Consider the following 14,492-nt stretch of genomic DNA (forward strand, 5'->3'; position numbering starts at 1 on the left):
CGGACAGGGTATTGAGTACAAGAGTTGGCAGGTCATGTTACAGTTTGTATAGGACGTTGGTTTAGCTACATTTGGAATACTGCGTACAGTTCTGGTCACGACATTACCAGAAAGATGTGAATGCTTTGGAGACGGTGCAGAGGAGGTTCACCAGGGTGTTGCCTGTTTTGGAGAGCACTAGCTATGAAGCGAGGTTGAGCAGATTAGGATTATTTTCATTAGAAAGACAGATGTTGAGGCTCTGACTGAGGTCTACAAAATCATGAGAGGTATAGACAGGGTGGATAGCAAGAAGCTTTTTCCCCCAGAGTGGGGGCCTCAATTACTTGGGGTCATGAGTTCAAGTTGAAAGAGGAAATGTTTAAGTGAGATATGCATGGAAAGTTCTTTACGCAGAGGGTGGTGAGTGCCTGGAACATGTTGCCAGCAAAGGTGGTAGAGGTGGGCACGATAGCATCATTTAAGATTTATCTAGACAGATATATGAATGGGGAAGGAGCAGAGGAATACAGATCCTTAGAAAATAGGTGACAGGTTTAGACAGAGGATCGACGCAGGCTTGGAGGGCCTTAGGGTCTGTTCCTGTGCTGTAATTTTCTTTGTTCTTTGTTCTTAAAGAACCTGCATAGACCCAATGGGCCAAAAGTACTGTTTTGTTTCATTTGATCATGTGGGAAATTGTGAACATTTGAAACGGCTGCAGACAGCACAACAGTCTGGGTGTACTACAGTTCAAGCTTGGAAAGTCATTTCCTTTTACAGAATCACGCTGTATCATCGAACACAAACTGGCACAAATCAGCATAGTTTTGACTGTGTGCACTGCAAAAACACAAACTCGAAGACAGGATTGTAGTGGCAGTTTACAATACTCAGCGAGGATTCCCTTAAAGCTGTAAAGTACCCAGAGAGGGTGAAAATCAAAATTTTGCATTCAAAGTACCGCAATATACTTTCTATCTTATAGCTGGTTCTCTCTTCTTTACCACACACCCACCAACCCCCGCCATTTCCATATGGAGAATAGGATGAGATTGTCTGTAGACACTGGGATAATGGGTGAACAGCACTGGGTCTGAATGATGCTAGGCTGGCATGGGAAAGTGAGAGAAAGGGAGGTGCCACCTTACTGTCTGTGACCTACAGAGGAGTGGGCATCCAACTGACCCACTCCCTATTGACAGGCCAATGAACCAACTAGGGGTAGGCAGACAAACAGATGAAGGAAATGTTGGATAATAGCACGTACTCTGCCCAAGCTAAAACCTGTGGAAAAGGTGCATTGAGTTGACAAGAGGAAAGATGTGAATGACCGAGAGAGGATATAGAGGAGATTCACCAGTGTGTTGTCTAAGTCAGCTATGGAGGGCACGTAGCTGCACCTGCACATTCCGAGATACTATGGGCAATCTAGCATGGCCAATCCATCTAACCTGCACATCTCTGGACAGCAGAGCACCTGGTGGAACCCCACACAGACACAGGGAGAATGTGCAAACTCCACACAGTCACCCAAGATTGGGGTCAAACCCAAGTCCCAGGTGCTGTGAGGCAGCAGTGCTAACCACTGAGCCATGCAGTGCCACCTTGATCTATTTGAGGTGTACCAAGTTCTAAGGGACATGGGGGAGAAACTCTTCCTGTTAGTAGAGGGGGGCAAAGAATACAATTGGGAAATGGTGGAGGGAGCAGATTATAAGGCAAAGGAACAGGAGATTTAGAGGAAAACATTTCACCCACAGAATGGGGGGGGGGGTCATCTGAAATCCACTGACTCAAAAAGGGTGCTGCATGCAGGAACCTTCCAGGCAGGGAGGTAGTTGAGCTCTTGAAATCCCACAGCGAGGTACAGGAGACCCTGGTTCGAGTCTCACCTGCTCCAGAGGTGTATAAAAACAGGTCGATTAAAAAAAATGGTTAGACGCCAAATGAGATTGGAATACATAGATGAGTGATGACCAATACGGGAGCGATCGGCCTCCTGCCATAGTGTTTTAAAATTAAACTGACTCCGGGTAGAAAATTACTGCAGCGTTTTCTGAAGAAAATTCCCAAAGGACTCCAAACAGTTTCTAACTTGTGTGGCACATTGAAATGATCACATCCTGTTGTTTTTTTCTCTCTCTCTCTTCCAGTGAAAGATTTGAATATTTGGAGAGCCATAACAGGGCACTTCTTACCTATAGCCAGGAGTCCTGTCAATAAAACCACGACCCCCAGGATTTTCATGCCTTCATACGGACAAGTCGCTTAAACGAAGCAAAGCCAAGGTGTGAAAATCTGGCATGTTAAATGGTGAGTCGACTCTCTACACAAGCGCACACACACCAAAGCCCTACTCTGTACGAATATAGGAAATGCTGAGAGTCCGCCGAGCAAGTTTGGAATTCCTCGCAGTCCGCTTTTACATGGAACGAGACGGCTTGAAGTTCATTGTCAGTGCGTCTGACACAGATGGAAAGCAGATAAGAGAAGAACTCCACTGTTTTGCTGCAGCAGTTTTTGCAAAATAACTTTCCAGTGAATGCACGCGGGGGGGGGGGGGGGACTCCAACTAGTTGCATGCAAGTTCGGTGCTCCCCTCCCTGACTGTGTAACTGTGCTCGAATGTTTAAAAGGTTTGACAGGGGGGAGTTACAAGGGGAGGGAATTTGGGAGTGGCTGAGGGGATTCGGATCTGCCTGTGTGACTAATTTCACAGGCATTTCCATTTGGAGGGAATTAACTTATATATACATTAATTATTTCATTGCGATCCCGTGCAGTCCTATTCCTTTTGAATGTTACCCAACAGGAGGTTTTTTTTTTGGTTGAACTTGTAACTTTAAGCGAATTCAAAGCAGCAATATTGACCGTGACCATGTTCCTACCCCCTCAGTGCTGGAGACTCTCAGCAGACCTATGTGCTGCATGTAACATCTGGTTGTGTGTTGTTGGGAGAAACTGCACCAAGCATCGATGCTGATTTTTGCGCCTCCTGGAGTTTGAGCCTGATTTTCCTCGCGTTCTCTCTCTACACTGTTCGTGACCGTTGGGGTGGGGGTGCCGGGAGGGATTAATGATCGATTTGTAGGCTGTGTTAGACTGAACTCTTCCAATTGACATTTTATTTGGACATTAATAAATGAAACCCAAACTCCTTAACATAGAACAGTATAGCACATTTGGTCCTCAACGTTGTGCCTGCCTTTTATACTAGTCTTAGATCAAACTAACCTACATAACCTTCATTGTACCATCGTCCATGTGCCTATCCAAGAGTCGCTTAAAAGTCCCTAATGTATCTGACTCGATATTTTCTACTTGCTAAATATGACCTTTCCCCTACATAGGGAGGGGAAGGGTAAATTAGATTAGATTACTTACAGTGTGGAAACAGGCCCTTCAGCCCAACAAGTCCACACCGACCCTCCAACGAGCAACCCCCCCAGAGCCATTCCCCTACATTTACCCCTTTACCTAACAGTACAGGCAATTTAGCATGGCTAATTCACCTGACCTGCACATCTTTGGATTGTGGGAGGAAACCGGAGCACCTGGAGGAAACCCACACAGACACAGGGAGAATGGGCAAACTCCACACAGACAGTTGCCTGAGGCATGAATTGAACCCAGGTCTCTGGTGCTGTGAGGCAGCAGTGCTAACCACTGTGCCACCGTGCTGCCCCAAATTAAATGGTAAAGTTGCCACAGCCCTGGTGAACCTAGAGACTGGCATCAGGCAATTGTGTGGAGTTTGCACATTCTCCCAATGTCTGCGTGGGTCTCCTCCTGGTGTTCCAATTTCCTCCCACATTCCAAAGGTTAGATAGTTGGTCATGCTAAATTACCCATAACATCCAGGGATGTGCAGATTAGGTGGGTTAGCCATGGGAAATGCAAGGTTACAGGGATAGGTAGCAGGGTGGATCTGGGTGGAATGCTGTTCAGAGGCTGATGTAACTCAGTGGGCCAAATAGCCTGCTTCCACACTGTAGCGATTCTATGATTCCAACCAAGGGGCTCCTCTCTCAATAGAGAGAGACAACTGGTGATGGTTTAACCTCAGGAAAAGGGGAAAGGTTGAGAAGGAGAGTCCTTCACTGTAACCTTTGCTGGAATTGAACCCACACCGTTGGTATAACTCCAAATCATAAATTAGCCATCCAGCTAACTTGCAAGTGCAATTTAGATATTGAATAACCATTTTAAAAAAAAGTAACGTTGCTATAATCTCGTAGAGAGCCAACTGATGGTGGTTTAACCTGGGGGGTCACGATGCCTCAGTTGAGAGGAGAGGTTACAACAGAGGGACAATTAGAAAAGTATCTGCAAGGTTAGGGGCCAAGTGTTGGAAAATGAGATTAGAATAGATAGGTACTTGACGATCAACATGGACCTGAGGGACAAATCAGAGTGGTCATTCTTTGGATGCGATCTTAAGCCAAGACCACATTTTCCATCTCATGTAGACCGGAGAGATTGTGATGGAAAATGTGGTCTTGGCTTAAGATCGGATCCAAAAGATGACCACTCTGATTCCATGGAAAGAGCTGTTCAAGAGTTTTCTCCCAGTATTGTGGTTATTTATATTCTTCAATTACTGCCACTATCACAATCACGCTAAAGTCTGTGGGAGCTGCATTTTCCTACATTGGAACAGTGAATTTCAAATCTTAATTAACTGGCTTTGAGTCTTGGGATATTGTGAAATTGTGAAAAGCATTACATAAACACAAATTCTTTATTACCACTTAAGATCATCCTGTTATGCAGAGCAGTAATGCTGCAGGCCTCTGAGGGTAGATAATGCTGTAGAATATTGCAGGAGTGAATCTATAGCCTGCACTTGGATCGGGTCTGTTGCCAAGTGGAATGTCTACTGGCATGCAGAAAAACTAAGCTTATTGTTCCAAATAATTTTGTACATATATGTTTCATTGGTGCTGGGCTTCTAGGGATTCTGGTGTATTCTGATATTGGAGTGGCATGGTGGCTCAGTGGTAAGCACTGCTACCTCACAGCACCAAGGACCTGGGTTTGATTTCAGCCTCAGGTGACTGTGTGGAGTTTGCACATTCTTCCCCATGTCTGAGTGGGGTTTCCTCTGGGTACTCCAGTTTCCTCCCAAAGATGTTCAGCTTAGGTGAATCAGTCTTAGTGTTCAGAGATGTGTAGGTTAGTCAGGGGTAAATATAGGGGACAGGAATGGGTCTGGGTCGGTTATGCTTTGAAGGGTTGGTGTGGACTTGTTGGGTCAAATGGCCTGTTTCCACACTGTAGGGTTTCAAAGATAACACTTGGCCCTTCTTGCGAGAGTGGAGGCTCACTTAACTCTCAGCCAAAGCCACAATGTGGGGGACCTGGCAGAAATGGAGCTTTATTTCTCTGGAGGATATAATGTTAACAGCTCATCTGTCTTGTTCCATGAGCAAAGCTGCCCCGCCCCTTCCCGGCATTCCCAGGGGGCCAGCTGGAAGCTCAACACATGGCTGGGGCACAGTGTGAAGGGAAGTGCCGGCAGGTGAAACTTGTGATTTGTGAGGAGGAGATGGAAAAGGGAAATACTCCAGGCAAAGAAAAGGACTTCAGTGAGGCCACCTGCCAAGCTGGTGAAGTTAAAGTATTAATTCTCCTCTGATAAGCCAAAGTTAGATCAGGCTCAGTTACTAAGCTAATTAGGTCATGAGGGAACCTTTAAATCTGGCATGGCTATTATACCTGTAGTGAACAAGAAGGACATCTGTGTAAGCAAACTGTTTCTTTGTTAAAGCTCACCAGATTCTTTTTGTTTAAATTTTTCTAATTCTGATTTTTTTTTCCACTCGTTTGGAGCTATCAACATTGCAGATAAAAAAAGCTTTAAAAATATATTTAGAAATGCTGTCTTTTCTTCATTGCTGAAGTAATTGACTCTAAATAACGGCCTGGGTTTGGAGGTTGTAATGACTGCATTTTCAATTATTGCCCAGTGAAACTAACACCAGCTTCTCACTTCTACACATGCACTTTTTTTCACCTATAATCGTGATATTTGCATTTTGTAACTTAGCAACAGGTGTGGGCCATTCAGCCCCTCAAATCATTTCAACCATTCAGTTCGATCTTGGAAGTCCTGTATCTTTTTTATATAATATATTTTTATTAAGAAAAAATAGATTTTTAAATATTGAAGCCCTGTATCTTAACTTTATTAACATGCCTAGGTTCTGTAACCCTTCATAACCAACCTACACAGAATATCTACCAATCACTCTTCTGAAATTCTCAATTGCCCATCAACAAGCTCAACAGCTTTACGGAGGAGACAGTACTGGGTTTTCTCTGTTCTGACAGGATTTAATGTAGCCTATCAGGCCAAGAAATATGGTGCTGAAAATGTGTTGCTGGAAAAGCGCAGCAGGTCAGGCAGCATCCAGGGAACAGGAGAATCGACGATTCGAGCATAAGCCCTTCTTCAGGAATAAGCCTCATGCCTGACCTGCTGCACTTTTCCAGCAACACATTTTCAGCTCTGATCTCCAGCATCTGCAGACCTCACTTTCTCCTCAAGAAATATGGTGGCCCAGTCAATCGTGGAAGAGGTCCCACATCAGTTTCCATCGTGGGATTCCTATCCCTTTCTAGTGGTCTATTAGTTAGGTTCATCAGTGAACCAATTGACCTAAGCCCACCACAACTTTAACACTGGTTCGAGTTTGAAATAGAAACTGTCTGCTTTTCCTTGTCTCCCAAAGGCCACCTTGGGTTAGCCAGTGACCTCCCTGGGAGAGGGGTTCTTCGTTGAAAGGCACTCCTTGCCCGAGTGTGAGATCTGGCTTGGAAACTTAGCGGGTGTGGGGTGAGGTGGGGGGAGGATGCTGACAGCCAACCTGTATTGCCTGTATTGCCCACCTCACAATTCCTTACTCACCTTTGGCTTGGTATCCATTAGGGATCCTGGGCCTTGGGTGAGTGCATTGTCATCAGCTGGTAGCACTGGTCTTTAATAGACTGGCAGCTCTCAGCAAGCAGCACGTGCACCTACATGGCTCTGAATTCATCTTGTGGATGAATAAGGCCATGTGGCCAGCGATTTAACTGACTAATGAGCACTCAATATCATCAGGCCTGCCCCATGGAACAGACTGAAGTAGTTCTAGAGTCATAGACTCATAGAGTCATGCAGCATGGAAACAGACTTTGGTCCAATTCATCTATGCCAACCAAGTTTCCCAAACTAACCTAATCCCACTTGCCTGCGTTTGGCCCATATCCCTCTAACTTTTCTTGTTCATGTACCTACCCAAATGTTTTTTAAATGTTGTAACTATATCTACATTGACCACTTCCTATGGCAGTTCATTCTACACATGAAACAACCTTTGTGTGAAAAAGGTATCCCTCAGGTCCCTTTTAAATCTTTCTCCTCTCACCCCTAGTTTTCAATTTCAATTCCCCACCATGGGGAAAAGACCTTTGTTAGTCACCTTACCTGTGCCCCTCATAATTTTACATAATCGATAAGATCACCCCTCAATCTCCCACGCTCCAGTGAAGAAGGTCTCAGCCTATCCAGCCTCACCTTTTAACTCAAACCCTCCAGACCTAGCAACGTCCTGAACCCTCTCCAAGTTAATAATATCCTTCCTATAGCAGGGCGACCAGAACTGGACACAGCACTCCAAAAGAGGCCTCAGCAACACCTTGTACAGCTTCAACATGACATCTCAACTCCTGTACCCAAATGTCTAAGCAATAAAGGCAGAATTTAATTTGGATAAATGTGAGGTGCTACATTTTGGGAAAGCAAACCTTAGCAGGACTTATACACTTAATGGTAAGGTCCTCAGGAGTGTTACTGAACAAAGGGACCTTGGAGTGCAGGTTCATAGCTCCTTGAAAGTAAAGTCACAGGTAGATAGGACAGTGAAGAAGATGTTTGGCATGCTTTCCTTTATTGGTCACAGTATTGAGTACAGGGGTTGGAAGGTCATGTTGTGGCTGGACAGGACATTGGTTAGGCCACTGTTGGAATATTGTGTGCAATTCTGGTCTCCTTCCTATCGGAAGGATGTTATGAAACTTGAAAGGGTGCAGAAAATACTTACAATGATGTTGCCTTGGTTGGAGGATTTGAGCTACAGGGAGAGACTGAATAGGCTGGGGCTGTTTTCTCTGCAGCTTCGGAGGTTTATAAAATCATGAGGGGGATGGACAGGATGAATAGACAAAGTCTTTTCCCTGGGGATACAGAACTAGAGGGCATAGGTTTAGGGTGAGAGGGGAAAGATATAAAAGAGACCTAAGGGGCAACGCTTTCACACAAAGGGTGGTACGTGTATGGAATGAGTTTCCAGAGGAACTGGTGGAGGCTGTTACAATTGCAACATTTAAAAGGCATTTGGATGGGTATATGAATAGGAAGAGTTTGGAGGGATATGGGCTGGGTGCTGGCATGTGGGACTAGATTGGTTGGGATAACTGGTCGGCATGGACGTGTTGGACCGAAGGGTCAATTTCCATGCTGTATAGCTCTATGACTCTAAGTGTGTGAAACACCTTCTTAACCACTCTGTCTATCTGTGATGCAACTTTGAAGAACTATGTACCTGAACCCCTAGGTGTCTCTGTTGGCAACACTACCCAGGGAGTGATGTTAATAATACCCAGGACACTATTATTAACCGTCTAAGTCCTGCCTTTGTTTGTTTTCCTGATGTAGAGCTTATGCCTAAAATGTCAATTCTCCTGCTGCTTGGATGCTGTCTGACCTGCTGTGCTTTTCCAGCGCCACACTCTCCACTCTGATCTCCGGCATCTGCAGTCCTCACTTTCTCCTTGTTTGTTTTACCAAAATGCAGCACCTTGCATTTATCCAAATTGAACTCCATCTACCACTCCTCAGCCTATTAACCCAGTTGATCACAATTCTGTTGTAATCTTAGAAAACCTTCTTCATACTGCCAATTTTGGTGTCATCCGTAACTTACTATCCAGGCCTCCTAAATCCTCACCTGAATCACTTATAAAAAGGACAAACAAAAGTAGGCCCAGCACTGATCGCTGTAGAACACCTCTGGTCACAGGCTTCTAGTCTGAAAAACAACCCTCCACCAACACCCTCTGTCTCCTACCATCGAGCCAACTTTGTGTCCAATTGGCAAGCCCATGCCTGAATCCCATGTGATCTAACTTTACTAATTAGTCTACCCTGTGGAACCTTGTCAAAAGCTTTACTTAAGTCCATATAGACAATGTCTCCCTCTTGATCCTTTTCTGGATATGTCCTGGAAAAACTGAATCAAGTTTGTGAGACAGGATTTCCCATGCACAAAGCCACGCCGACTATCCTAACCTGTCCTTATCTCTCCAAATGCATGTTAATCCTATATCTTAGAATCCCCTGCAACAACGTACCCACTACTAATGTGGGTGGGTGGTTGGGTGGGTTATTCCTCACCAGTTCTTTAACAAATAATCCATTAAATACAGACCCCTTTGTGTAAAGAGGTCTTTTGTGATATCATTACATTTGACATTCCTCAGTGGAGATTCTTATCCCCACAGCCTGGTTATGCTTCCCCATTTTGTTGTGGCTGCAGATGTGATATCCCAAATCATTAAACTCCCTCATGAGGAGGGACGACCCGGCTCCCCATCTTTATTTATCTGCCCCCCCACAGCTGGTCACAACAAGGTTAATTTAAAAATGTATCTTTTCCCACACTGAATACCTTCCTCCCAGCACCAAATTAGATTAGATTTCTTACAGCATGGAAACAGGCCCTTCGGCCCAACAAGTCGACACCAAACCTCTGAAGAGTAACCCACCCAAACCCATTTCCCTCTGACTAATGCATTTAACACTATGGGCAACTTAGCTTGGCCAATTCATCTGGGCTGCACATCTTTGGACTGTGGGAGGAAACTGCAGCACCCGGAGGAGACTTATGTAGACACGGGGAGAATGTGAAAATTCCACACAGTCAGTCACCCAAGGCTGGAATTGAACCTGGGACCCTGGTGCTGTGAGGAAGCAGTGCTAACTGCTGAGCCATCACACCACCCCATATATTCTTAAGGCACCAATTTCTACAGTTAACAAAGAGAAAGTTTAGTAATTATTAAGTGCAAGAAAATTAGTAATTCCAAAATTTGGAAAGGCTTCATCTTTAATTTTTCGTTTAAAAGTGGATTCAAGGTGACAAATTCTAATCCTTTTGCTTCATCTCTGAGTTCAATCACAGCCACAACCACCCATTCCTTTTGTTGTCCTGTTGTCTTTGTCTCGCTGTCAAATTTGTAACACTGAGAGTTAGATTAGATCTTTACCTGCAATACACGTTCGGGTAGGGTAAGTTCTTCAACAGTGACCTTCAACTTTATCGTATTTATCTTGCCCTGATAAGATAAAGATTTCTAAAATGCTAGAGGCACTTCTAGTTGGCAATTTAAGGACTACGGACATTTTATCTTAAATAATCGGGCCGTATTAGGAAGGCAGTTGGGTGTCCAGGACTAACTCATAAAAACATGGTTATTGACACCTTTACAAAAAGACATTTGAATAAGTACATGGATAGGAAAGGTGAGGATGGAAATGGGCCAAACACAAGCAAGTGAGACCACTTTAGTTTGGGAACATGTTTAGTGCGGACCTGTTGGACCAAAGGGTCAGTTTCCATGCTGTACGACTCTATAAAATTAGAAAATGAAAGTTTGGATTATAAGGAAAATCATCATAGCCCTACAAAACCATAGGGCTGTTCTGTTTTTAGAATGAGATGACCAGTGGTGATTTAACCTGAGGATTATTAGTTGTTTCTATAACTCAAAGCAAAAATGGAACTGTGTGGTGTTCACCCCTTGGTGGTAAGAGAGCATGTAATGTTTGAAAGAAGCGGATTTGATGCTTTAGTGAGATTAGCTGGCAGCTGGTCCCGTTGGGTTGAAAAGAAACAGAAACTGCCCAGCAATAGCTTTTTTGGATTGGTTTGAAGTAAACGTTTTGCGAAGAACTCAAAGAACAGAGCAGTGGGACATAAGACCTCTGAAAGATGTAAATATAGGCCAATGTGTTTCACAACAATGTCTATTGACAGTATCATAAAAGGTTAATGACAATCAGTAAGCAGACTAATTATTCTCCTCCATTTTGATGGATAAGTTTGGATCATTTCACTTTTGCTTGTATGAGGTAACATTTCGCCAATGTGGCAGCATGGTGGCTCAGTGGTTAGCACTGCTGCCTGACAGCACCAGGGACCTGGATTTGATTCCATCCCCAGGCGAATGTTTGTGTGGAGTTTACACATTCTCCCTGTGTCTGTGTGTATTTCCTCCAAGTGCTCTGATTTCCTCCCGTAGTCTAAAGAATTGCAGGTCAGGTAAATTGGCCATGCTAAATTGTACATAGTGTTTAGGGATGTGTAGGTTAGGTGCATAATGTAGGGGAATGGATCTGGATGGGTTATTCTTCGGAGGGTCGGAGTGGACTTGTTGGGCCGAAGGGCCTGTTTCCACACTGTAGGGATTCTGTTATCAATCTTTTACCTCCGTACTTGACTCAACTCAGCTCTGATGAAGAGTCATCTAGACTCGAAACGTTAGCTTGCTCTCTTTCCATGGATCCTTCCCAACCCACTGTGATCTCCAGCAATTTTTAAAATTTTCAGCATCTACAGTAATTCGCTCCTAAATTAAAAATATATGCTTTTGGATTTCAGTTATGCTTAAGCTCAAGGACAGGAGTTCCTTTCTGAAAGGATGAAAAATCTAGCTTGGACATGAAGTCCCCTACTATGCTGATACTGTTGTCTTGTTTGAACAACAACATTAAGCAGGAAATGTTTCAGTCCCATTTTCGAGGCACATCCATTCATTGGAAGCTGTTCCACATTAGCGCGCACACACACACACAGTGCCTGACTCCTCCGCTGTCAAGAATGAGGCTTTCTGCAGACTCAGAACATCTTTCATCTCCCTTCTTTCCCAGTTCTTCAGCCATTTTAATTACTTGAGTTAGAGTTGGTAGTGGGACTGACCCAACATCACAAAAAATGATAGAGCAAAACAGAAGCATTGAATCATTTAATTGATTGTCCAATCCACGATGATTTATAAACTTGCTAAAACAGGATGTGGATTTTAATTTCCTTTCACAGCCTCTTGCGAGGCAGCCAAGTGCTTTTGCGAAGGATTAAAACTGTACCAATAGAATCAGCTAGAGAAAAAAACATTCTGCATTTGTTAATTCACTGATATGAACCATCAAATTAAATGTGATTTGGAACTGTGCCTCTGCAAACACTATAAATAGCAAACAATGCCATAGGATTATAGGTCTTTATTCTAACCGAAGGAGAGCTGATATTTTAGTGGTTAAATGAACTACCAATTTCTGAGTTGCATAGACTTTGAAGGTTCCATGTGTCTGCCCTGGTCAGTGCTCAGCTAGCTGCTCACTGTTAGGACAGCAGTGGATTCTCTGTACTGGGCCCAAGAGTCAAGGTCACCCCCTTCTGAAACCCTGAAGACATGAACCTGACCGTGTACTGAAGTGATGCCTCCCATGGGTAAGTATTCACTGCTTTGGCTCATTTGTGCTGAGTAGTCACATGACACCAGTAGTCACATGTCCAACAGGTTTATTTGAAATCACAAGCTTTCAGAGCGCTGCTCGTTCATCAGGTGGACTATAACTTGGTGTTCTGCTGTTGTCCACCACAGTCCAACGCGGCCACGTCCACATTATGGCCTTTCAAACAAGGTACACGTGAGAAGCTGTACCTGTGTAGCTTTGTGGCACAAGGCAGGAATGCATTTAGGAGAGGAGGTGGAATTTAAAAATTAAAAACTAGCAGTCAACATTAATCTGAGACCTGAGAGAGAGAGAGACATGACGAGTGACTAATTTAAGCTGAGAGTCACCATATCTCAGGCAAGAGGTAAGGTCAATACCTTTTTAGTGACTCAGCCAGTGTGGGAATTGAACCCACACTGTTGGTCACTCCACAGCCATCCAAGCTAACGGGGCCAGTACTCATTGGAATGTAGAAGAATGTGAGGTGACCTTATTGAAACATACAAGATTCTTCGAGGACTTGCAGGATAGATGCTGAAAGGTTGATTCCCTGTATGAGAGAGTCGAGTGCAAAATCTCAGAATAAGGGGTCACCCATTTAAGACAGAGATGAGGAGCAATTTCTTCCCTCAGAGAGTTGTGAATCTGTGGAGTTCTTTACTGCAAATGGCTGATGCTGTGTTATTAATTAATTCTAGGCTGAGATAGAAAAGTAGACGCCCAGGTTTCCTCCAGGTGCTCTTTTTTCCTCCCACAGTCCAAAGATGTGCAGATTAGGTGGATTGGCCATGGCTAAATTGGCCATCGTGTCCACCGATATGCAGGTGAGGTGGGTTAGCCATGGGAAATGCATGGTTACAGCGATGGGGTGGGTTTGGGAGGGATGCTGTTTCAGGGTTCGGTGTGGACTCAATGGGCTAAATTGTCCATCAAGCAGCTATCAGGCTAACCCCTAAATGGCCTGCTTCCACACTGTAGGGATTCTACTATTCTATGAATTTTAATCAGTAAGGGAATCAAGAGTTATGAGGTTAAGGCAGGAAAAGTAGAGTTGGGATTGATCTCATTTGAATGGCGGAGCAGACTCGACGGGCTGAATGGCCTACTGTGGTTTTATGTTCACATAAATGTGCAAAAGCAATTGCCAATAGGAACAGAAAATGCTGGAAGACGTTAATAACTTGCTAGTGTCTGCGAAGAGAGAAACACAGTTGATGGTGGGTATGACTTGCTCAAAACCTCATTACGTGGAGTTCAGGTCAGTCAAATGCTTGTCAGGTCAATGACCTTTCATTCAAACTCTGATGAACCTGAAACTCAAATTGTGTTTCTCCCTCTCTCCTGCAGATGCTGCCTGACCCACTGAACATTTCTAGCAATTTCTATTTTTGCTTTAGTGTTTGAACCAATGCCAAATTGTCCTGACCATAAAATGCATTATCTATAATAAGGCACATAGGCATGCCAGCAGTATCACTGTATCATTTTGGAAGGGCCATGCAATGAATCTTGGACAGGGACTGTGCAAGAGGACACGGTACATTTTCTGAATGAAAGCACTTCTTTCACACAGAGAGTCACCAAACAGAACATATGTTGCATAAGAGGTTATGCTTTAGCAAGAATGTTGCAGTGAAGGGGTTAGCCTGATAGCTGCTTGATGGACAATGTGGAATAGAATGATTTAATTTGAACAACAGCACACTCTTTTGTTCGTTGATTGTCTCATCTCGATTCCATGATGGGTAAGGGCAAAGGAGTTCACTTCCTTTGGTACTGTCAGTGCTCTCCTTCATAAGAATAACAAATTAATGCAGATTGTAGCCTTAAACAGGCAAGCGCCTGACACAATTTCGCTAGAGTCTGATAAAATTTTGTCATTATTTCTTACATTGTTTTGCTACTATGGTTTAAATGAAACACTCAGGACTGTCGGATAATTGAATCA

At 43.9% G+C, this 14,492-nt stretch overlaps 1 protein-coding gene across 2 annotated transcripts in view; it reads right to left on the reverse strand.

Moving 5' to 3' along the window:
• Window positions 1–2,921, reverse strand: part of vstm4a (V-set and transmembrane domain containing 4a) — a 66,191-nt gene extending 63,270 nt beyond the window's left edge. Inside the window, exon 1 of one of the 2 annotated variants that reach the window (XM_043678832.1) lies at window positions 2,181–2,906. In XM_043678832.1, coding sequence (XP_043534767.1) covers window positions 2,181–2,229 — 49 coding nt within the window. In that variant the 5' untranslated portion in view covers window positions 2,230–2,906. Of the gene's footprint in view, window positions 1–2,180 lie in introns of both variants that reach the window. The other variant, XM_043678833.1, reaches the window with a different exon arrangement.
• Window positions 2,922–14,492: the final 11,571 nt, after the last annotated feature.

This window comes from Chiloscyllium plagiosum, chromosome 38 (genome assembly GCF_004010195.1).
Source record: "Chiloscyllium plagiosum isolate BGI_BamShark_2017 chromosome 38, ASM401019v2, whole genome shotgun sequence".
NCBI classification, from domain to species: Eukaryota; Metazoa; Chordata; class Chondrichthyes; order Orectolobiformes; family Hemiscylliidae; genus Chiloscyllium; species Chiloscyllium plagiosum.